This window comes from Notamacropus eugenii, chromosome 3 (assembly GCF_028372415.1).
Source record: "Notamacropus eugenii isolate mMacEug1 chromosome 3, mMacEug1.pri_v2, whole genome shotgun sequence".
Taxonomy (NCBI): domain Eukaryota; kingdom Metazoa; phylum Chordata; class Mammalia; order Diprotodontia; family Macropodidae; genus Notamacropus; species Notamacropus eugenii.
Window position 1 is genome coordinate 300,307,342 of NC_092874.1, and position 20,194 is coordinate 300,327,535.

A 20,194-nucleotide genomic window follows, 5' to 3' on the forward strand; every position below is an offset into this window, starting at 1 on the left:
CAGAGATGAGATAGGGAGAGCATTCCAGGCCCTGGGGGGAAGTTGGGATGAGGAGTGTTTATAGAGAAGAGCAGGGGAAGTAATGGGAGATGGAGGCAGCGAGAGCCCAGTTCAAATCCCTCTGCAGACCCTAATTCCCTGTGTGACCCTAGACTAGTCCTTTCCCCTGCCCTGATCCTCAGTATCCCCCTTTCTAAAGTGCTGGGCTTGGCCCCACTGGTGTCTGAGGGCCTTTCCAGCTTCTCTGAGTCCACAAAGCTCTGAGTCCTGTGTTGGCTTTGCAGAAAAAGACGTAGATTCAGAGGGTCAGTGTCTCTCCCAGGGTCCCAACCTCTAAGCACCTCAGAGCTGCGATGGGGACCCAAATGTGCTGGCATCCCTTGCCCCCTTCTCACAGCCCAGCAGTCCTGGGCCCCAAGTTCGAATGCTGCCTTGACGGGTGCCTTTTGGTGGTTTCCAGCTGCCCACGGGAATTCTTCCACCAGGGAAGGGCCACATGGTTTCTAGGTGGGGCCTGCTCCAGGGGCAGTTGGTGGGGCCCTTGCCTGTTGAGGATCAAGACTGCCAGAGATCCAGGGTGTGGGGACAGACTGGTTGGCTCTGGGAACTACACTCCCCCATCCCACCCCGCCTTCTCCTGGTCCCAGCTCCCCGGGAGCTGTCCAAAAAAACAAATAAAAGAAAAGTACGGATACCCAAGAGCCAGAGTGCAGGAGCCAGGAGTGTGGGGTGAGTTCTTGGGGCCCTTGGGAGCTGGGGGAGTTGGCTCTGTCCTCTGAAAGTGGTGGACACCCAGGCAGGAGAGGGGTATGAAGAAACCCTGGGAAAGAAGTCAAGCATAGTTACTAACTTGCTGCTCGGCCTCTGGCAAGAACCTTCCTCTCTCTGGGCCTCAGTTTCCACTCCCCATGCTTCCATCCTTCATCATCAAGCCTTTTGAGCTGGGAGTCAGTCAGCAAGAATTTATTAAGCTGCTACTATATGTCAGGCACTGTGCTAAGCTCCAGGGCTATAAAGCAAGGCAAAAGATAGTCACTGTCCTCAAGCTCATAATCCACTAGGGGAGATACCCTGCAAACATGTACAAACAAGCTATGCCAAGACAGATAGGAACTGATTAAGAGAAGGAAGGCCCTAGAATGAAGAGCTTGGGAAAGGCTTCCTGTAAGAAGTGAGATTCTAGCTGGGTCCTGAAGGAAGCCCTGGAAGCTGGGAGTGACCTCAAGAACTCTTTAGTTGCTAAGTGAGCTCAATCTCACGGGTAGGAAATGACAGCCAGAATTTGACTACCGGACCTCTGACTCTAAGGCAAACCCTCTTTCCACTACAAGGCATTGTCTCTCTCTGTAAAATGAGAAAAGTAAGACCAGATGATCCCATTAATATAGTTATAAAGGCAAGCCATTTATTCTCTCTGTGCCTCAGTTTCCTTCCTTGTCAAATGGGGACATAGGGTTAGGTAACTCCTAAGGTCTCTATGATCACTGTCCTGCTGATGTCTGTTTCCTCATCAGTCAAATGAAAAGGCTTGGATCAGATGATCTCTAAGTTCACTTTCCTCCTAGCATGTTGGACACTTCTATGACTCTGCTTTCCACCATCCTACCTAGAGTAAGGCAGTGCTGGATGTATGTCCCAGCCTCCGCAGGGTCTTTCAAGGAGCTCCTTCTCGGCTTCCGTAGGGAGACAGGTGGGCTGGAGGCAGAATCAGAAGAGAGCCATATTTCCTGCTCTTCTCCTCTGCTGCTCCTAGGGCCCCTCCCCCAGTAAGACTGGTTGGGGTGGGGGGCTGAAGTGAAGTGGCCCTATATGCTGCTAGATCTTCCAATCTCAGCTCCAGATTGGGATCCAGTACCCTGAGTACCTAGTCATAGATTCTTCCTGCCCCATACAGTGGCCTCATCATTGTCGTATTCATTGCAACCCACATTTCTCTCCACCCTAATTAATCATTGTCATAACCAAAGAATTCATCTGCAAGAATTGGCTTATTGCTAATGAGTCTCCCTATGCAGCTTAGCTAGTGCTGTGAGGACAATCAACCAACAACCTTTCATTAAGCACCAATATAGGTTGTACTCGGGGCACCCAAGACTGAACCCCAACAGTCCTTGCCTTCAAGGACGAGGAATTTAGTGTTGGACCCCCAGTCCTAGCTCAAGAGCCTTGCCAGTTGGAGGTCAAGGGGTCTAATGTTTAAACAAGGAATAAAGGGGAAAAAAAAACAAATAAAAGAAAAGCACAGATACCCAAGAGCTTGAAGCTAGTTGTAACAAAAAATTCATGGAGCAGAAGAAAGTGCGTGGGATTGGGAGTCAGAAGCCTCCATCACTTGGTAGCCTCTGTCTACCTCCATCAAGTCACTTAAGCCTCAGTGTCCTCCTCTGAAAATGAGGGATTTGCACCCAATCATGTCTGAGGCCCTCCCAGCACGGGCTCTATGATCCTGAGGCCGCCTGCTAGTTTCTGGGTCCTCCTCTAGTTTCTTGTCTGGACATTTGTCTGGAACGGTTGTAGCCAAAGTGTTTGTCTGCCCTTTGCTTCTGCTTTCTTTCCACATTTCCTTGAATTCTTTTGGCCCATTATTCTTGAGGTCCAATAATATTCCACTTTGTCCATCAACCATTCCTGAGTCATAAAATTCTGTGGTTCACAGCATTGCCAGGTGGCCAAGGATGTGGCAGGGATAGACTTTTAATCTAGGGAGAAGCTTAAGGTCATCAAAAGCATAGTGGTCTTTCCCAAAGGTGCCCTCATCCTCCAACTCAATTCTGGCCCCAGGTTATTATCAGTGTCCATCCAGGATATATCAATCAATCAATCAGTGAGCATTTATTAAGTGCTTACTGTATGCCAGGCACTAAGCCTAGTGCTGAGATACAAAGAAAGGTTTTTCAGTTTACATTATAAAGGGAAAGGGACTGACCTCTGAAACTGGTAGAGGTTATCCGGAACTCCGGACACGAAAATCTGGACAGATTTGTTGGAGAAAACTGATTTTTGTTCTACTGAATGGTATTCTTGGAGCCCTGTGGGCTCTTGCACTCTCGTTATCATGCAGTAGAAGTGTGGTCTGTTGTCCAGTATCACTCATGAAAACTCACCCTTTCCGTTCTCATATTTTCATCAGTATGTGGGGGGCTTGTTCTCATAAAGATCTGATAGAGATGAGAAAATAGCCACGTGGGGCAAGAGTTATTATGGATCAAACTTCTATGAATTAACTTTTTTTTTTCCAGTAGTAACACCATACATGCTTTCCTCCCAATCATTTAGTACCTGTTGCTTTTCTCCCAGTATTGTGGGAATAGATCCCCTGGTGACCTTAAAATTGTGTTGGCTCTGGCACAGACCTCTTTTTATTTTTATTTTAATTTTTATTCTGAACTTACACATCAAAAAAAGAGCCCCAAATCCCCTCCCCATTAAAAAATGAGAAGGAAAAAGTCCCTTGTTACAAACATGCAGAGTCAAACAAAATAAATCCACACAGTAGTCACGTCCAAAAATATCTGTTTCTTTTTGTGCTTCCTGTCCATCACTTTTTTCGAAACTGGTTCTCTCTATCTTGTCTAAGCTAGAACAGAAATGGCCAGTCATAAGCTTGAACCCAATGCAGACTGACCCAGAAGTTTTAACCTCTTCCCAGTTCAACCCTCCTTAGGCAGGCTGGTGGCCCTCTACTCACCATAGTGGTTCGAGACCTAGTGTGGATGCCCAATTAACTTTAGCCTTCCTTCAACTCAGGTGACTCCCTAGCAGCTTCCTCAGCAGTAGGGACCATAAACAAGCCCTACTCTGCCTAGCTACTTAATATGTTGACCTTTCTAGGTTTTTCTGGCATCTTGTGCTTATATTTCAAAGTTCTTATTCAGCTCTGACCTTTCCGTCAGAAATGCTTGAAAGCCCTTTATTCCATTCAAAATCCATTTCCTCCCTGTAGGATTTTGCTTAGCTTTGCAGAGTAAGTTATTGTTGGTTGTAAGCCTAAATCTTTTGCCTTTTGGAATATTGTATTCCAGAATCTCTTATTTATAGACTTAGATGATCCTGACTTTTTTCATATTGGAGCGGTTTCTTTCTGCATGTGTGCTGTACTTTTTCCTCTGATGTGGGAGCTTTGGATTTGGGCCACAACATTCCTAGAATCTCTCCTTTTGGGGTTCCTTTTAGGACATTATTGTTGGATTTTTTTCATGTTTATTTTCTCTTCTGTTTGTAATAAATCTGCTCCTCTCTCTTTCCACAGTGATGCCTCAAGATGTGGAGCTCCCTTAGCTTCTTGCTTCTGTTGTCACTGCTACAGGCCTCCTCTGAGAGGAGAGTCACCAGTAACTGCCCCCAGGTCTGCGTCTGTGATATCAGCAAGAGATCTGTCTTGTGCCAGAACCGAAACCTCACCAAAGTGCCATCCTCTATCCCACAGGTAAACTGGAGCACTGCAGGTCAGGGGCGTGGGTCCCGTGGTGATGATCAGAGCTCTAGCTCAGGGCATCAGAGCTTGGGAAAGGGCAGGGATGCTGGCACACTCACTGCCACACCCAGAAATTTGTGTCAGTATAAGGCTTCACCATTGACCTAAGCAGCAAATTCAGAGGCCTGAGTGGGATGTGCTTAGCTCCAGTGGCCTCCTCCTTAATGAGGGCTCTCTTTACTCCCCCAGATGTTAGTGCCTCCCCTGAAATTCCTTTGTATTTACTTCATATATTTTTTGTGTTTATCTGTCTATACATTGTTTCCCCCACCTGTGGAATTTAAGTTCTTTGAGGAGGACTGTTTGGTTTAGGTTTTATCTCCCTAGTCCCCATACAGTGACTAGCTTGATCAATGTTGACCAGATTAGCCTTCATCAAGAATCCCTGTTCCTGACCTGCCATCTTCCTTGCCCAGGCTTGGTTATGATTTAGCTGGATGGCTGAAAGAGTCTAATTCTTTTCACTATTTTACTATTCACGCTTCTTTTACATTGGGCTGCCTCCATATTGAAATCCTAAGTAATTCATAAGGCCCAGCTCAAGGGCCATCTCTTACCAAAGCCTTTCCTGAGTACCACTCTTGTCAATGGTCTCCCTTGGACCTCAGAGAATGCTTTGATTTGCTTCTCTCACGCATACTTATCACATAATATTGTATATTATCATTGCCGATGTATCATAATTCACTTATCTCCTTGTTAGACTGACCCAGCCCATTCTGAGCCCCTGGCTCCAAATGGGTGATGTCACAGTGCTAGATGTGGAGGGGAATGAGATTTAAGCCATGTTTCTCCCCTCTCCCCACCTGCCCTGAGTTTTGTGTAAAGTTGGCATGAATGTTTCTTCCTATGGACCAGTAGTTTCATCAGTGGAAGGAATTTCCAATTTGCGTGGCCAACCCTTCAGATGCTGGAGAGGAGCAGCTTATCTCTACCTTCACTCCTTGAGAGTTTCCTGGGACGCCAAGAGGTCAGATGTCCTGGCTGTATGATGACAGCCGGGATGTGACAGAGACACAGGTCTCAAACTATGCCTTATTGTTTCTCTTGTATGAAGTGTCTATGAGATGGATGAATTCAGGAATGAAAGAATAACCAACATGTATACAGGACATTCTCTCTTAATGGCATTCCTCTAGGGAAGGTCATTTAGAAAGTTTTAATGACAAGAATGGTGGAGATCTGAGTTCAAAGCCAGGGTTGAATGCATTAATAATTATGAATAAACCACTTAGCTTTTCTGGGACTCAGTTTTCTTATATATAAATCTGGGAAAATAATATACTCTCTATAGAAGGAATGTGGTATAATGGCAAGAGGGACAGCCTTAGAGTCAGGAAGACTTGAGTTCAAATCCAGGTTCAGACACTTAATAGCTGTGTTACTTAATAACAGGTCACTTAACACTCTTTGCCTCAGTTTCCTTATCCATAAAATGGAAATAATAAAAACACCTGCCTCCCAGGGTTGTTGTGAGGATCAGATGAGATAATAGTTGTGACTTAGCACCCTGCCTGGCACATAGTAAGCACAAATATCAATGTTAGCTCTTATTATCATTGTATAATTATTACTTAACCTCTCAATGTCTTGGAGAACTCCCTGAAACTATAATTTATAGACAATTTATCAATCCGCATTGGTGGAAGGAACCACCATACCAAAAGTTCCCTGCCCCAATGAATCATGAGCCTGAATTGAAAAAAAATTCACTTCTTATTTCACAGAACTTTTGTGACGATAGTGTTTAACAAAGAAGTAGGAGTTATTATTACTATGAATGAGGAGACAATCACAAATATTGTCTAGGATGGGAATATGTGGATGGGTTAGGGTACGCATTGGATAAGGTGTGTCTACACTTAAGAGGTCAGAGATCCAGTGACGTGTACGTAGGTCCTGGATGACTTCAGGACCTTTCACAGAAAGAGTAATGTTCAGCCTTTCATGCTGTCTCTACCAGGGTTCAAGCTATAGAATTAGGGTTCCATACTATTTGAACTATAGTTGAAACTAGGAACTATAAATCAAATAGCAAAGCTTTTTAAAGCTATAGGAGCAAAGCAAATAGCAGAAAAAATTCCTTTATACACAAAGGAGTCCCATGTTAGGCAACACATACTCCTAGGGTTACTCCTGGATGATACACCTTTCTCAGCTCTCAGCACTATTACCTCACCACTGCTGTAACTCACCCCTATAACGGATAGGCTTTTCTGCCCCTAAAGTTTATTGCTTCTCCTCAGAGCTCATGGGCTTCTCATTTTCTGCTGAATTCTTACTGTCTAAAGAGTATGTCTTCTGGTGCAGGGACTCCCTTTTACTCAAAGGGAGTATTACTACTTTTTGGTGAGGCTGCCCAGTCAACATAACTGGGACCAATCAACACTTTTTTAGCCCCTTTGTTAGTCAGACCCACAGCCTAGCCTCAAGTCAAGATTTCTTTTTTCCCAACTGTACTCGCCCCATCTTCAGAGAGTCACTCTGGGTTGCCTTGATATGTTGACTGAGGTGGTACATTTCTTTCAGTTGCCATCATGCTCCTGGCAGCTAGTGCCAAGGTTATGAAAGTTACTCTGGAACCTCTACAGGCCTTGAGGTATTGCTTAGTAAAGATGCAGAAGGTGGAGGTAGCAAGCTTGTTCTCCATTTCTGCTCTGCACAAATCACTACCTCCTTTTTTATGGATTTATTTATTTTGTTTTTCATTCAACAAACATTTATTAAGCTCTTACTCTATGCTGGGCACTGAAGATACAGTTTTTTTCCAGTAAATTTAATTTTCAGTTCCAGATTCTCTCCCTTCCCTTCCTCCACCTCCACCCACTGAGAAGAACAGAAAACCCGTTAAAATATGAAGTCAGATTCCCACCCCTTCTTAAAGAAACACAGAGGTATCACCATAAAGAATGATTCTCTTCTTATTAACAGATGACTCGGAAGCTGGATCTCCAAGGTAATGTCTTAAAGGCACTCCCTCCACAAGTCTTCCAGTCCTTCTCCTACCTGACCCACCTGGATCTGCAGAAGTGTTGGCTGAAGCAGGTACAGAAAGGGACTTTTGATGGCCTGGCATCCCTGGCCTACCTCAATCTGGCCTCCAACAACATCTCTGTCCTGCACAAAGGGTCCCTGGATGGGCTGATCCTCTTGAAGCAGCTGGTGTTAGAGAACAACCAACTGAAAGAGATCCAGCCAGGGACCTTCCAGCAGCTCCCTTACCTCAACCTCCTCAGCTTGGCACACAACTCCCTGGCACACCTGCCTGACATGGCCTTTCAGGGGCTCCTCAGTGCCTGGTGGCTCCGCCTCTCCCACAATGCCCTCAAGGACTTGGCACCCGAGGCATTGGCGGGTCTTCCCCGCCTCCGCAGGCTCAGCCTGGACCATAATGAACTTCGGGCCCTCCCTTGGGAGGCTCTGGCCCACCTGCATGGCCTGGCCCACCTGGATCTTGGCCATAATCCCCTCACTTCCCTGGGGAAGGAGGAAGGGCTAGCCCTGCCAGAACTGCGCTACCTGGCCCTTGATGGTGCCTCTCTGCACTCTGTGGATGTGGGTGCCTTCTCCCACTGTCCCCGCCTCTACACTGTGGACCTACATGACAACCAGCTGAAGATGCTTCCTTCACTTGAGGGCATGGATCGGCTCCATAAGCTCAACCTGAGTGGGAATCCACTGCGCTGTGACTGTGCTGCCCGGCCTCTGAGAGACTGGGCCGTTAGAAACTGGTTGATGATGGATGGGCTATGCAAAGAGCCCAGGCTGCTGCAAGGGAAAGCTTTGAAGTCACTGAGGGAAGAGGACCTGCGCTGCGAAGGACACGGAGATGGGGAAGAAAAACAGGAGCACACTCAGGCCCCAAAGGGGGACGGGACCACCAAGCCTTGCCCCTTAGCTTGTACCTGCTCATCTCTTTCCCACCATAGTAGCTGTGAGAACAAGGGGCTAAGGCTCATCCCCTCAGGATTCCCCAATACCACTCAACTCCTAGATCTGAACTGGAACAAGTTTACATCTGTGCCTCAGTTTGCCTTCTCAAAGTTAGGCCACCTTGTATCCCTGCACCTCCAGCACTGCAGGATCACTCATCTGGCTCCAGGGGCTTTGAATGGATTGGGCCAGCTGGTCTACCTCTATCTCTCTGACAACCAGCTTTCAGAGCTTAGTGCGGCTGCTCTACAGGGTGTCCCCCGGCTCCGTTACCTATACCTCGATCGCAATCACTTCACACGGGTGCCCAGGGATGTCCTGTGGGCTCTGCCCAGTTTGATAGGCCTTCATCTAGAGTACAATGCTCTCCAATATCTGGCACTCAGAGATTTAGCTGGTGCAAAGAATCTTCGTTGGCTCCATCTGAGTGAGAACAACATCTCTCAGGTCTCATCTGGCCCAGTTCGGAACTTGCAGGGACTTTATATGGGCAGTAATCAATTGCAAACCATACCAACAGGGGCTTTGGAGGGGTTGCCTGCCCTCAGGGAGCTGGAGCTATCAGGCAATCCCCTTGGGATCCTGCAAGAGAGAGCCTTCATGCCTGTGGCCAAGTCCTTGCAACACCTCTATCTAAATAACACTGGACTCCAGCAGGTGAGTAAGAGGCAGATGGAGCCAGGCAGCCTCCCGAAAGGAAGAGGACCCCAGGGCATACCCAGTAGCCAACAGAAGGAAGCAGGCAGGCATTTACCCACAGATCTGGGGACTCACTCTATTTACAGAGAGAAGAAGGAATGAATGAATGAACAAAAAAGCATTTCTTAAGCATTTAACATGTGCTGGAGAGAGACAAGCATTTATTAAATACCCATTATGTTCCAGGCACAAAGGCAGAGAGTCCTTGTGTACATTCTGATTGGGGAGACAACACACATAGAGAAGTGGGGGGGAAGGGGAAGAGGGGGAACTCTTTGGACCAGGGCTGATGAGTGGAGCCACAGGAGAAGAGTGACAGACTCCTTCCAGGAGCAGTGGCAGTGTTGATTTGGTCATGGTTCTAAAACTGGGAGGGGAAGGGCAGGAGTTGTGAGTGGCTAGGTCTGGGTGCCTGGGGACTGAATCACATGGTTGGTGCCTGCTGGAGATTGTGGGGGGAGTGGGGTCGAGGAAACAGTCACCAAGTTGAAGAGTGGGTTCCCAGGATGGGATGGAAATGGGAAAGATGAACAGGATCAAAGTTCCAGGGTGTGGTCCCTAGCCCAAGCAGGTAGAGGGGGAGGCAGGAATTATGGGGTAGTGGGAGAGGGCATTGGGAAGGAATTAGTATCCTGAATCTCAGGTCTGCTTCCCCTTCTTCCATGAATTAAGTTTTGTTGTCTGTTAAAAAACGAAGTTGTAGTAGATGGTGTCTTGAGCCCCTTCCAGCTCCAGTATTCTCTATTCTAAGCCACCCCCCAACCCCAACTCACCAATCCTTACCGTCACTGGCACCTTCCTCTATAGATTTCTCCCGGGGCTTTTGCTGGCCTGGAGCATGGGCTCAGGAGCCTGTATCTAGAGAAGAATCAGCTGCAGACATTGCCAGCCATGGATGGCTTCACCCAACTGGAGGTCATCAATCTCAGTGAGAACCCTTTCCTCTGTGACTGCCAATTGTTCCCAATTCACAGGTGGGTATGCTCTACCCAGTCCCTCTGCATGGTAGTGGGAAAAGGCTTCACTCAGACTAGCCCATTCTAATGAAGAGAATCTGCCTGGCAGGTCCCCCGCCCATCTCCCTCTACTTCCTTGTGGGGACCACATTATCTACCCAGCTAGGGTAGGTAGGCATGAACAAATCCAAGGTCTGCCACTGCTTTGCCCAAACCTAGTCTATGGGGAACACATCTTGGTAGAAGGCAGAAGGCTTTTGAGAACCTCTGTCTCCCAGCTATAGCCCCAAGCTCTCCTCCAGTATGTCCCCAAGGGTGATCTCTCCCAGCTGGAACTCTGAGCTTCACTCAGGGGGTCCCTACAACCACCTTTTTCCCATTCTGCCTTGTGTAACTGGGCTCTCAAGGTCCCTTTCTCTTTCCCGAGAGATGACCCATCAGCCTCTATTTTTCAAGCCCTTCCAACTTCCCCTCTCTTCTCAGGTGGCTTGCTGGTCGGAACCTGCCTGGGGAGGCCACCTGTGAATTCCCACCCAGTGCTCAAGGCCAGAAGGTGAAGGAGGCCACTGCTGTCTTTGAGGCCTGCCTGGGAAAGAAATTTTGGTAGAAACCATTAACCTCCCAGCATGAAGCTAAGAAATCTTGTGTGCAAAGGAGTCAGTTGATGCCAGCTGTGACTGGTGGCTGTGATGAAAGGTGTCAGTCCAGTCCTAGGCCCTTGGGTCTTTGGAAGTGGGAGGTGGAGGTCGTTTTTTCTTGGGAACCAATGCTGTGGGGTGGGAATAGGGGTGGAGAAGAGAATGAGAGGAAAGGGAGTAACCTTCATTTCTTCAGGATGGGGTGTTCTTGTCCTTTACCCTTTGGTAAATAAAGCCCATGTACCTTAACTTGGGCTGTGTGTAGGATGCACTAGGAATTCATAGTGCCTCCTGGTGGGGATGGGTCAAGTCAATTAGCAACTCAGAGCTGGGTTAACTTTTGTTAGTTTTTTAAAAAATTCAATGCACAGTACTTATTTTCTCTCTCTCCCTAATTCAAAAGAAAAAGAAAACTCTTGCAGCAAATATGAGTAGTCAAGCAGAACAAATCCCTGTGTCATCTATGCTCCAAAATGCATGTCGCGTCCTGTTCCCTGGATGCCACCTCTGTCAGGAGGAGGGTAGCAGTTCATTACTGGTTCTCTGGAATCATAGTGGTTGTTGCATGGAGCAGAGCCCTAACAACTTGCAGAGTCATTTGTCTTTATAACACTGTTTCTTCCCATGCACAAATGCAGCCTGGCCACTCTGTTTCCTTTAGGCCCTCTGCGCAGGCACAGATGGGCTCCCCATGTCTCAACCCTGTATTCACTGAGTCCATTCCAAGGGTATGAAGAATCTCAGGAACTATTCAAAGTTTGTCAAAATGGCTCAGCCCCCATCAACTTTGTCATTTTAATTTTCTCCCAACTTTGAGAGCTAGTTTGGTGAGCCAGTGCTCAAAGCCAGGAAGATCTCATTTCAAGTCTCCCCTCTAATATATCCTGTCTCCATGACCCTGGGAAAGTCACTCACATTTTCAGTGCTCTAAAACATTCTCTAAACCCAAGTTGCAGAGAATGTGCTAACCTTCACTGGTCACTAGAAGCTCCCCAGGCCAGTGAAATCGCAGGTTCAGGCCCTAGCCCAAATTCATATGACTCACAAGGAGTTCACATTCAGAATACACTTGGCTCCATAAACTCAACAGTGAAAAGATACAGCATGAAAGCTTGGAGCACAGGGCTGTCTCTGGGCAGGGTTTGAAATCTCTGCTCCCTCCAGACATTTGATTACTGTGAAAATCAAAATGAACAACATTGGCTTTAAAATTCTTGAGTCACCACAGCCCAGTCCCACTATTGCTAGGAGTAATAATGATCTCATTTGGTCCTCACAATCACCTGGGAGGTAGGTGCTATTATTAGCTCCAATTTACAGATTGAGAAACTGAGGCTTAGGGAGGTTAAGCAAGTGCCCAGGGTCACACAGCTACTAAGTATCTAAGGAAGAATGAAAATTCAGGTCTCACTGACTCCAAGTCCCAGGCTCCGTCCACTGTGTGACCCAGGTAAGTTCGGAAATCTCCCCTTCCCGGTGACTGCAGACATTCTTGTTAAGAACTCAATTTCCCCACCTTCTTCTTTTCAATCATCTGCTCTTCTAGGAAGAGGAATGAGAGTGGCATCCCCAAAGCATGTTTGGTTTTGGGGGAGCAAAGTGTGGTTGTTAGAGAGGAGCTGCTCTCTGCCTACCATGCCATTCATCACCATCTCCCTGGATGACTACACTGCCTTCCTCCCCTATCCCTTGGGAAGAAGACTTTAAAGGGTTGAGAGCAGGCTAAGGAGGAAGGGGGACTCCCAGGACTTGAGTCCATCTGTCCTGAGTTCCAGCCAACCCCATCACTGGAAACTAATCACAAGTTGTCAATTTCTCCCTTAAAAAAAAGATGTTAATAATCAACAAACACATTCTAATATACAAACAAAAAAGCAAAAGAAGAACATGAAACTGTGAGCTTGTGTTTATACACTGTGTTTTTAAAAATACATATTAATTTTAACATGATAGTAACAAAATTGTCCCATTTGTATCCACTTCTGAATTCCTAGTCCACAGAAAAGTATGTTAGGGAGAAAAATGCTGGAAAGAATGCACTACTTGGCAACAAAGTCCATTAGTGTCCTTCTGCCCCCTCAGTCTTCTTTCATGAGTCCTTTGCCAGATTCTTGGTCCCTCCAACCTTGCCCTCATGATACTCATGGGCACCATCATTAACATAATATCAGGAGCATGAATAGTGCTGGTTTATAACTAGACTATGGTTGACACTGAGGTGGACTCTCCCTGGCCTTCCCTTTTTCTGTGGCTGGCCAGTTTTCACCCACATGGCCATCAGCCACTGGCAACTTCCAACTCCAGTCTTGTCTTCTCCATTGACCCAACTGCAGCTAAGCAGTTCAGTGGAGAGTGTGCTGGACTTGGAAGCAGGAACCTAGACCTTACTTGGCTGGGTGACCTTGGGCAAGTCACAACCTCTCCATGCCTCAGTTTGCCTCATCTGTAATCATGATAGCTAACATTTGAATAGTATTTACTATATGCCAGGTTCTATGCTAAGTGCTTTGATTATCTCATTTGTAGCTGTAAAGTGAAGAGGTTTGACTTGATTGCTTCCAAGTTCCCCTCCATCATCCCATGACAAATTAGATCTACATCTACAATTAGATTATGAACAAAATTTTGTGGAAGAATAAATTAAATCGATACCTATTTCCTGAATATCTGCTGTCCTCAAGGCTCTGTGCTGGGGCCTGTAGGGGTTGCCAAAAAATGGAAGGCATAGTTCTTGTCCTCAAGGAACTTAAAATCTTTTCAAATGTTTTTGGTGCTCTTTTCTTTCCTTTAAAAAAAAGCCACCTAATTTTTCCTCTTATAAAGGTGCCAACAAGCCAAGATATGTTTGAATTGATAGGGGAACCTACACAGTCAACATGTTGGTAATAATCAGGATGATAATTATAAAATACTGCACTTTAGAGTCTCAGGGCCAAGATGTAGAACTAGAGGTGTCTTTTAAAAGTGAATTCTTTTCATCTCCTCATTTTTTAAAGGAAGAAAAGCTGAGGCCTACACTTGGGGTTCCAGCAGCTCTTGGCTGGAGTTGAGACAACTTGAGAATTCCCTTCAGCTACCTCTTGGCCCAAGGACAAGAGGGGAGAGAGAAGCTTCAAAACGCCCCTGACAAGGGATAGCTCAGGGTCTCTCTGCCTTTAGGACAGCTGTGCCAATGGAGATAGGTTCCCAAGCAGGAACTAATGTCCCTGGGGAAGGGGTCTGGGAGCAACTCGAGAGGATGGGTATCATCTCAGAGTCACCTGCTACTTTGTGGTCGTCCTCTGGGAGGTGGCGTACCTTCATCTCTGAGTGGTGAAAATCTTACAGAGAAAAGAAAGAACCAGCTTTGAGCTTATTCATTAGAATAACATTTTCAGAGTGTGGCATGGGGCTCCCTGAGGGACCCTGAGACACTTTGTGGGGAGTGTCTGAGAGATCAAAACTGTTTTCATTGTAATACTAAGACATTTTAATTTGAAATGTGGTCAGCATTAATAGATCTTATGCACATACTCAGAAGCTCTTTGGGGTCCTCAGCACAAGTGAAGGGGCCCTGAGACCAAGAAGTATGAGGACCTCTGTGTTAAAAGGATGGGTTATAGGGGCTGTGATAGGCTGCTGTTGGAACTGTAACTGAGGCGATCTCTAAATAACTTCTAAGAAGGAGAGGGTCCGTGTTTATTTTACTGAGACTATTTCCTCATGACCAGCCTGGGAATGGTCACCCATGAAGCTAAGGCCTCACCTTGCTCACACCTGTTTTGTGTCAAACCTTGGAAACAATGAGTCAAAAGAGACACGGGTGTGAGCTCCATCTGATTGGGCAATCCTGCTGGGTTTGTGCTCCTGAACCTGGGCAGGGTTTGTTACCACCTTCACCTGAGAACCAGCCATTTTACAGATGAGGAAACTGAGGCTCCCAAGTGGAAAGGTAGCAGAGTGTGTCTAGCTGACCTGGGATCTAACTACCTGTATAAATGCCAGCAAGGATGCTGCACTCTTTGAACTTCAGTTTCTTCTTCTATAACATGAGATGGTTGGACTAGAGCATATCCAAAGGCCACTGCCAGCTCTGACATCCCCTGTTCTAAGCTCTCTCCCAGCCCTGACATCCCCTGTTCTAAGCTCTCTCCTAGCCCTGACATCCCCTGTTCTAAAGCCCCTCCCAGCCCTGACATTCCATGTTCTGAGGCTGCTCTTACTGCAGTTTCTTCTGCAGGGGAATGAGTCTCTGGCATTCTGAGTGAGGCCACAGAGCTGTAGATTGTCACACCCTTTCCAGAAACAATGATTTGTTGATTTGTCTATTATTATAAGAACAAGAGGTAAAAAGGGGGATAGATGAGGGCCAGGGAAGGAAAAGGCACAGTGGTGAGGTCCTCCTCTCCCAGTGGGATGGCTGGATGGGATGAAACCTCAACTGGGGCCCTTTCTACTCTTAAATGATCTTCTAAAAATATGACAGGACAGGAAGGGTAGCAAAACACAAACCCTGGGATTTGTGGGAAAACAAGGGCTGTGCTGGTGATGCTGGTGGAATTTGAGGCTCCCCCTTCTGGCAGGAAGTCTCCCTGAATCTCATAGAGGCCTATCCCCGGAAAGGTGAACAGCGAACATCAACCCTGAAAGTCACAACGTCTAAAGTGACCTGGGCTCCCCAATCCTGGGAGAGTCCTCCTGCCTACACGTCGGACTGGGGTCCCAGGTCGGGCCAGTAGAGCCTCTCATCCAAATCATAGCCTCAGTCACGTAGGTTGTTACTTAGGCTTCCAGCTTGCTCCTTACATTCACTTCCCTCCTACTGTTTCCATGAGAATCTGGTGCAGGATTAAGAAACAGACCCACCTATGAACTCCAGGCAGGAATTGTCTCACTCGTTTTTATTTGTATCCCTCACACTTAGCACAGTGCCTGCAACAGGGCCGGACAATGCTAGATGTGGCGTTAGGGAGAGCTGAGTTCGAATCTGCACCCGGCACTTATCAGCTGTGTGACCCTGGGTAAGGCAGCTAAACGTTCTGGGTCTCAGTTTCCCCCCTTGTAAAATGGGAGAACAATAATAGAACCTACCCTACCCCATAAGGTTGTTGTGAGGATCAAGGAAGATAATATGTGTAAATGGTTTTGTAAAACCTCAAAGAGCTACAGAAATGCTGGTGGTAGTAAGTGGTTGGACAGTTGTAGGAGGGCCTTTGACTCTGCTTCTCTGAGTCTGGGTCTGTCTCTCTCCTCTGACTCTGTCTATGTCTCCATCTCTGTCTGTTTTTCTCTCTGTATATCTGTCTGTCTCTCTTCCCCCTTTGATTCTCTCTCTGCCTCTCTCTCCTCTCTGTCTCTGTCTCTCTGTCTCTTCCCTCTCTCCTTTGTCTCTGTCTCTGTCACTTTATGACATGGGGGATGCGGGTCCAGTTGGGAAGATGCATTTTTAGCCCAGAAGACAAGACTCAAAATATGAATTCTCTATGTTAAAGTACAGGGAAGGTTGCTGCATTAAAAAGTAGGCCTTTGTAATATTAGTATTTTTAAAATAAGTTTGGCTGTTATTTTTTTAAATCCAGCTTGTTTTCGTTTATTTTGCTTGCTTAATGAAACAAATAATGTGCTATCAGAATTGAAATCTCAATAAATGTTCACTTAAAAATCCCCATAAATAAGATCCCCTGGGAATGAAACATGGTGTTCTCATTGTGTGACACATTGTATATATTTCACAGACTTTCGCTTGTAAAAGTGAAACTAAATAGTCTTTCAAGTCGTTACAAAAACAGTCAACTTTATCAGAAACAGTTTAGGCGAAGGCAGATTCTTTGTAAAATGATATGACAATATCAAGGCAGACATGGTTTTCTATAGGTGCCAAAGGGGTCCCCACAAATCCCCAGGGGAGCTTCCCCTCAGAGGGAAGGGAAGGAGACACAGTTCCCCACACCTGCCAGTGAACAATGGCCATTCCCTTTATTTTGCCTTAAAGGCAAAAGGGAAGCTGGGATGGTCCTCCCCTAGTGGAATAGGAGACAATAGGAGAATTCTTGGGGAGGCAGCCAGTTGGCCCAGTAATAATGCTTGGACCTGGGCTCAAACACCTTCTCAGTATATAACCCTGGGCATGTCACTTGATTCTCTCAGCCTCAGTTTCCTCCTCTGTCAAATAGTGTTAACAGTTGTACCTACCTCACAGGGTTGTTGAGAGAATCAAGTAAAACAGCATGTGTACCTTGCAAACCTTAAAGCACCATAGAAATCTCAGTTGGTGTTGTCAGGGCTCTGCCTAACCCTCAAGGAAAGCAGGAACCTCAGATTTCTGGCCCTACTTGTCTTTGGCTGGAGGTGGGGATGGGAGATAGGAGTAGCAAGACCAAGTCTGCTTGGGGCCAGCACCCCTTCCCCCTCAAGTTGTTGTTGTTCAGTCATTTCAGTCTCTTCAGGACCCCATTTGGGATTTTCTTGGCAAAGATACTGGACTGGTTTGCTCTTTTCTTCTTCAGCTCATTTTACAGAGGAGAAAACTGAGACAAACAGGGTTAAGTGACTTGCCCAGGGTCACAAAGCTAGTAAGTGTCTAGGCTGGATTTGAACTCAGGGAGATGAGTCTTCCTGTTTCCAAGCCCAGTGCTCTATGCACTGTGGCTCCACCTAGCTGCCTCTTAAGAGGGTGAAATAATGGCTTTGGGGGGATAAAAATTACTTAAATTACAATAAGAGAGATTGAGGCAGAGTTCTAAGCCAATGGTACTTTATTAAAGGGTCCATGTTCCCTTCTAATGAAGTAGACCTCAGATCTTCCTCACCGTCTGAGATGCCCCTTGCTTCCAAGACCCTATTTTATATTTTTATAGGGTTAGATATCTAGACATTCACAAACAGCTATACTGGATAAAGAATAATCCAGCAGGACCACAGATTGAGCAAAGCAAGAAACATCTCCACTGACCAGGTGGTTAGAAGACAGGCAAAGCATGGGGCATTTCCACTGACTAGGTCGTAGTGGGGAACCTTTGACTTTGAGGCCACATGTGATCCTCTAGGTCTTCACTGAACAAATCCCCTTAATAAAAGGAGTTGTTCTGTAAAACTTGGACTTGGTCAAAAGGCCACCCCCAAGGACCTAGAAGGACACATGTGGCCTCAAATTCCCCAGCCCTGTGCTAGGTGGTCATAAGATGGACACCTGCTCAGGTTGGACAAGAGAGAATGGTCCAGAGGTATAGAAACAATTGAGGGACTTTCCATGTAGTTGTGTCACCTCTGTCCCACTGGGCTTGGTCACTATGACAAAGAAAAACAAGGGTGGAGGGCTTCTAGCTACCTTCCTATGATTAAGCAATTGCTATTTCAATCTGCATCTCACAGCTCTGGAACCCAGTACACAGAACTTATAATCACTACCCCTGTGGAATTAAATCATATTGATCAACTTTCTTGACTTCTTAGCGTTCCTTTTTAAGGCTGGGGCAATAAGCATGACCAGTGGACCAGGGAATGGACCAAAAATCACCCAACATGGGAGGGTAGGGCTGGTATGAGCTGGCTGACTACCAGCTCCAAATCCCCTGCCCCTTCCCAACCCATCCTCCAACCATGACTTCAGACCAAGAATATAACGGAACAGGGCCAGCTCCTTCATAATGGTGAATAAGTCTCTGAAGATTGCCACCCATTCAAGAAATGAGATATTTCCAGATATCATGGTCTATGGAAACAAGTGAAGGTCCTTGGTTGATAAAGTTTGGTTTACCCAAACACTGCATTCAACTAAACCCTCCAGGCCCCCCATGGAGATGACCAAAGGCACCTCTGGCCAAGATGGCTACCTGAACAGCAGCAGACTGGGAATTCCCATAAAAACCTGAAATCTGTGCCAGACCAAATATTGATCAAGAAATGCAATGAGAGACTACAGCAAGTGACTGCTTCCACTCCGAAGCTCCACACAGGCCAGAAGCCCACAGGCAATAGAGAAAGGGGCTACCAGCAAAGTCCAGTGAGGCACAGGCAAGCATGCTTCCAGTCTCCTAAGTGCTCCAGATATGAACCAGAGGTATGTGTAACCTGCTGCATTCCAAATCTGTAGAATTATGAGCAGGAGTAACTTGTCCTGCAACATTGAACATAACTGTACAGGAGAAAAACACAAACAAACTCACAGACCTTTAATGGAATAAAGGACTTTCTGATGAAAAGATCAGAGCTGAACAAGAACTGTTCAGTGCAAATACAAGAGACAAGAGAAACCTAGAAAAGTCAATTGATTTGAGCATTTGAAAGGAATTTTTTTGATCTGTGGGGCTAACATTCTAATAAGAGATGAAATGTGTGTCCTTTCAGAACTGAAATGTCTTCAAAGGGTATTGAGGGGGTCAAGAAAAAGGTGGTCTGAGGGTGGATTGATTCTGGTCTGGGAGTTTGAAGAGGGGAATGAGAAGGAGGGTACAAGAAGGAATATGTCAGTGTAGAAAGAGGGGTGACATTTGCTATTTCTCAAAATTAGAGTGGGTGAAAAGAATATACAGGTATGGAGGGAGAGGTAGTGGATTTGGGTTAAACCTCACTGAACCAGGAGAGATGTGAACACAGAGAAAACTCAACAGAGAAAAAAAATCAGGGTTGGGAGTGGGATAATACAAGGGATGGAATGCTTAATCTTGAGCAAAACAAGCTTCCTGTTCCTGTAGGGGTTGTGGGGGGAGAAAGAAAAGCAAAGGACTAGAATATAAAGGGGTGCCCAGCAATTGAGGAACAGCTGAATAAATTGTGTAAGAATGTAATGGAATATTACTGCACATAAGAAATGACCAAAGAGGATATTTCAGAGAATCTGGGGGAGTAGAAACTGATGCAGAATGAAGTGAGCAGAACCCGGAGAAGAGTTTATGCAAGCAAGACTGGACAACACTGATCAATCATGGCTGATTTAGGATGAAGCCTTCCTCCCCCTCCCTTCTCCTCCCTTCCCTCCTCTCTACCTCCCCTCCCTCTCCCCTGCCCTCCCTTTCTCTCCCCCAGAGATACTGGACACACGGGACAGAAAGAGACATTTTTTCCAACATGGCCCCTGGGAGGGATTCACTTTGTTTGATAATGTTTATTTGTTACAAGGATGTTTTTTCTTTCTCTGGACTTTGAATGGGGGGTGGAGGGAGAGGAGGAGGTTGAGGGTTTAGCAGCAGTGATGCCAAGAAAAAAGATACTTATGGAGATGTTTGAAAAATTCCCAGAAGGGAAGAGGAGACAGTTCAGGAGGAATTACAGATAAATAGGAAAGCTTTGAAAGTAACATGAAGAATGTGTTATATACTTTTTTAAAAAAAAGAAAATGATATGAAATGGAGATTTATAGTTTCCCATGCAATCTCTTCTTTGTCTTCTGCTGTAAACATAGAAATATTCATCTTGGGGGTGTTTAAGTTTGGAATAAAAAATAAAGTTTTTAAAAGAAAAAAGGAAGTCCCTTCCCCCACCACCACCTTGTTTAAAAGAGAAAAATGACACCAAAC

The 20,194-nt window shown here is 46.1% G+C and overlaps 1 protein-coding gene across 1 annotated transcript; it reads left to right on the forward strand.

Moving 5' to 3' along the window:
• Positions 1–590: 590 nt before the first annotated feature.
• On the forward strand, positions 591–13,915 carry LOC140534785 (chondroadherin-like protein). The gene is made up of 5 exons (XM_072656250.1): positions 591–729; positions 4,250–4,426; positions 7,406–9,064; positions 9,914–10,080; positions 10,546–13,915. The coding sequence occupies exons 2-5, from the start codon at positions 4,262–4,264 to the stop codon at positions 10,667–10,669; spliced, it is 2,115 nt and encodes a 704-aa protein (XP_072512351.1). The 5' UTR covers positions 591–729; positions 4,250–4,261; the 3' UTR covers positions 10,670–13,915.
• The last annotated feature ends 6,279 nt before the right edge of the window (positions 13,916–20,194 follow it).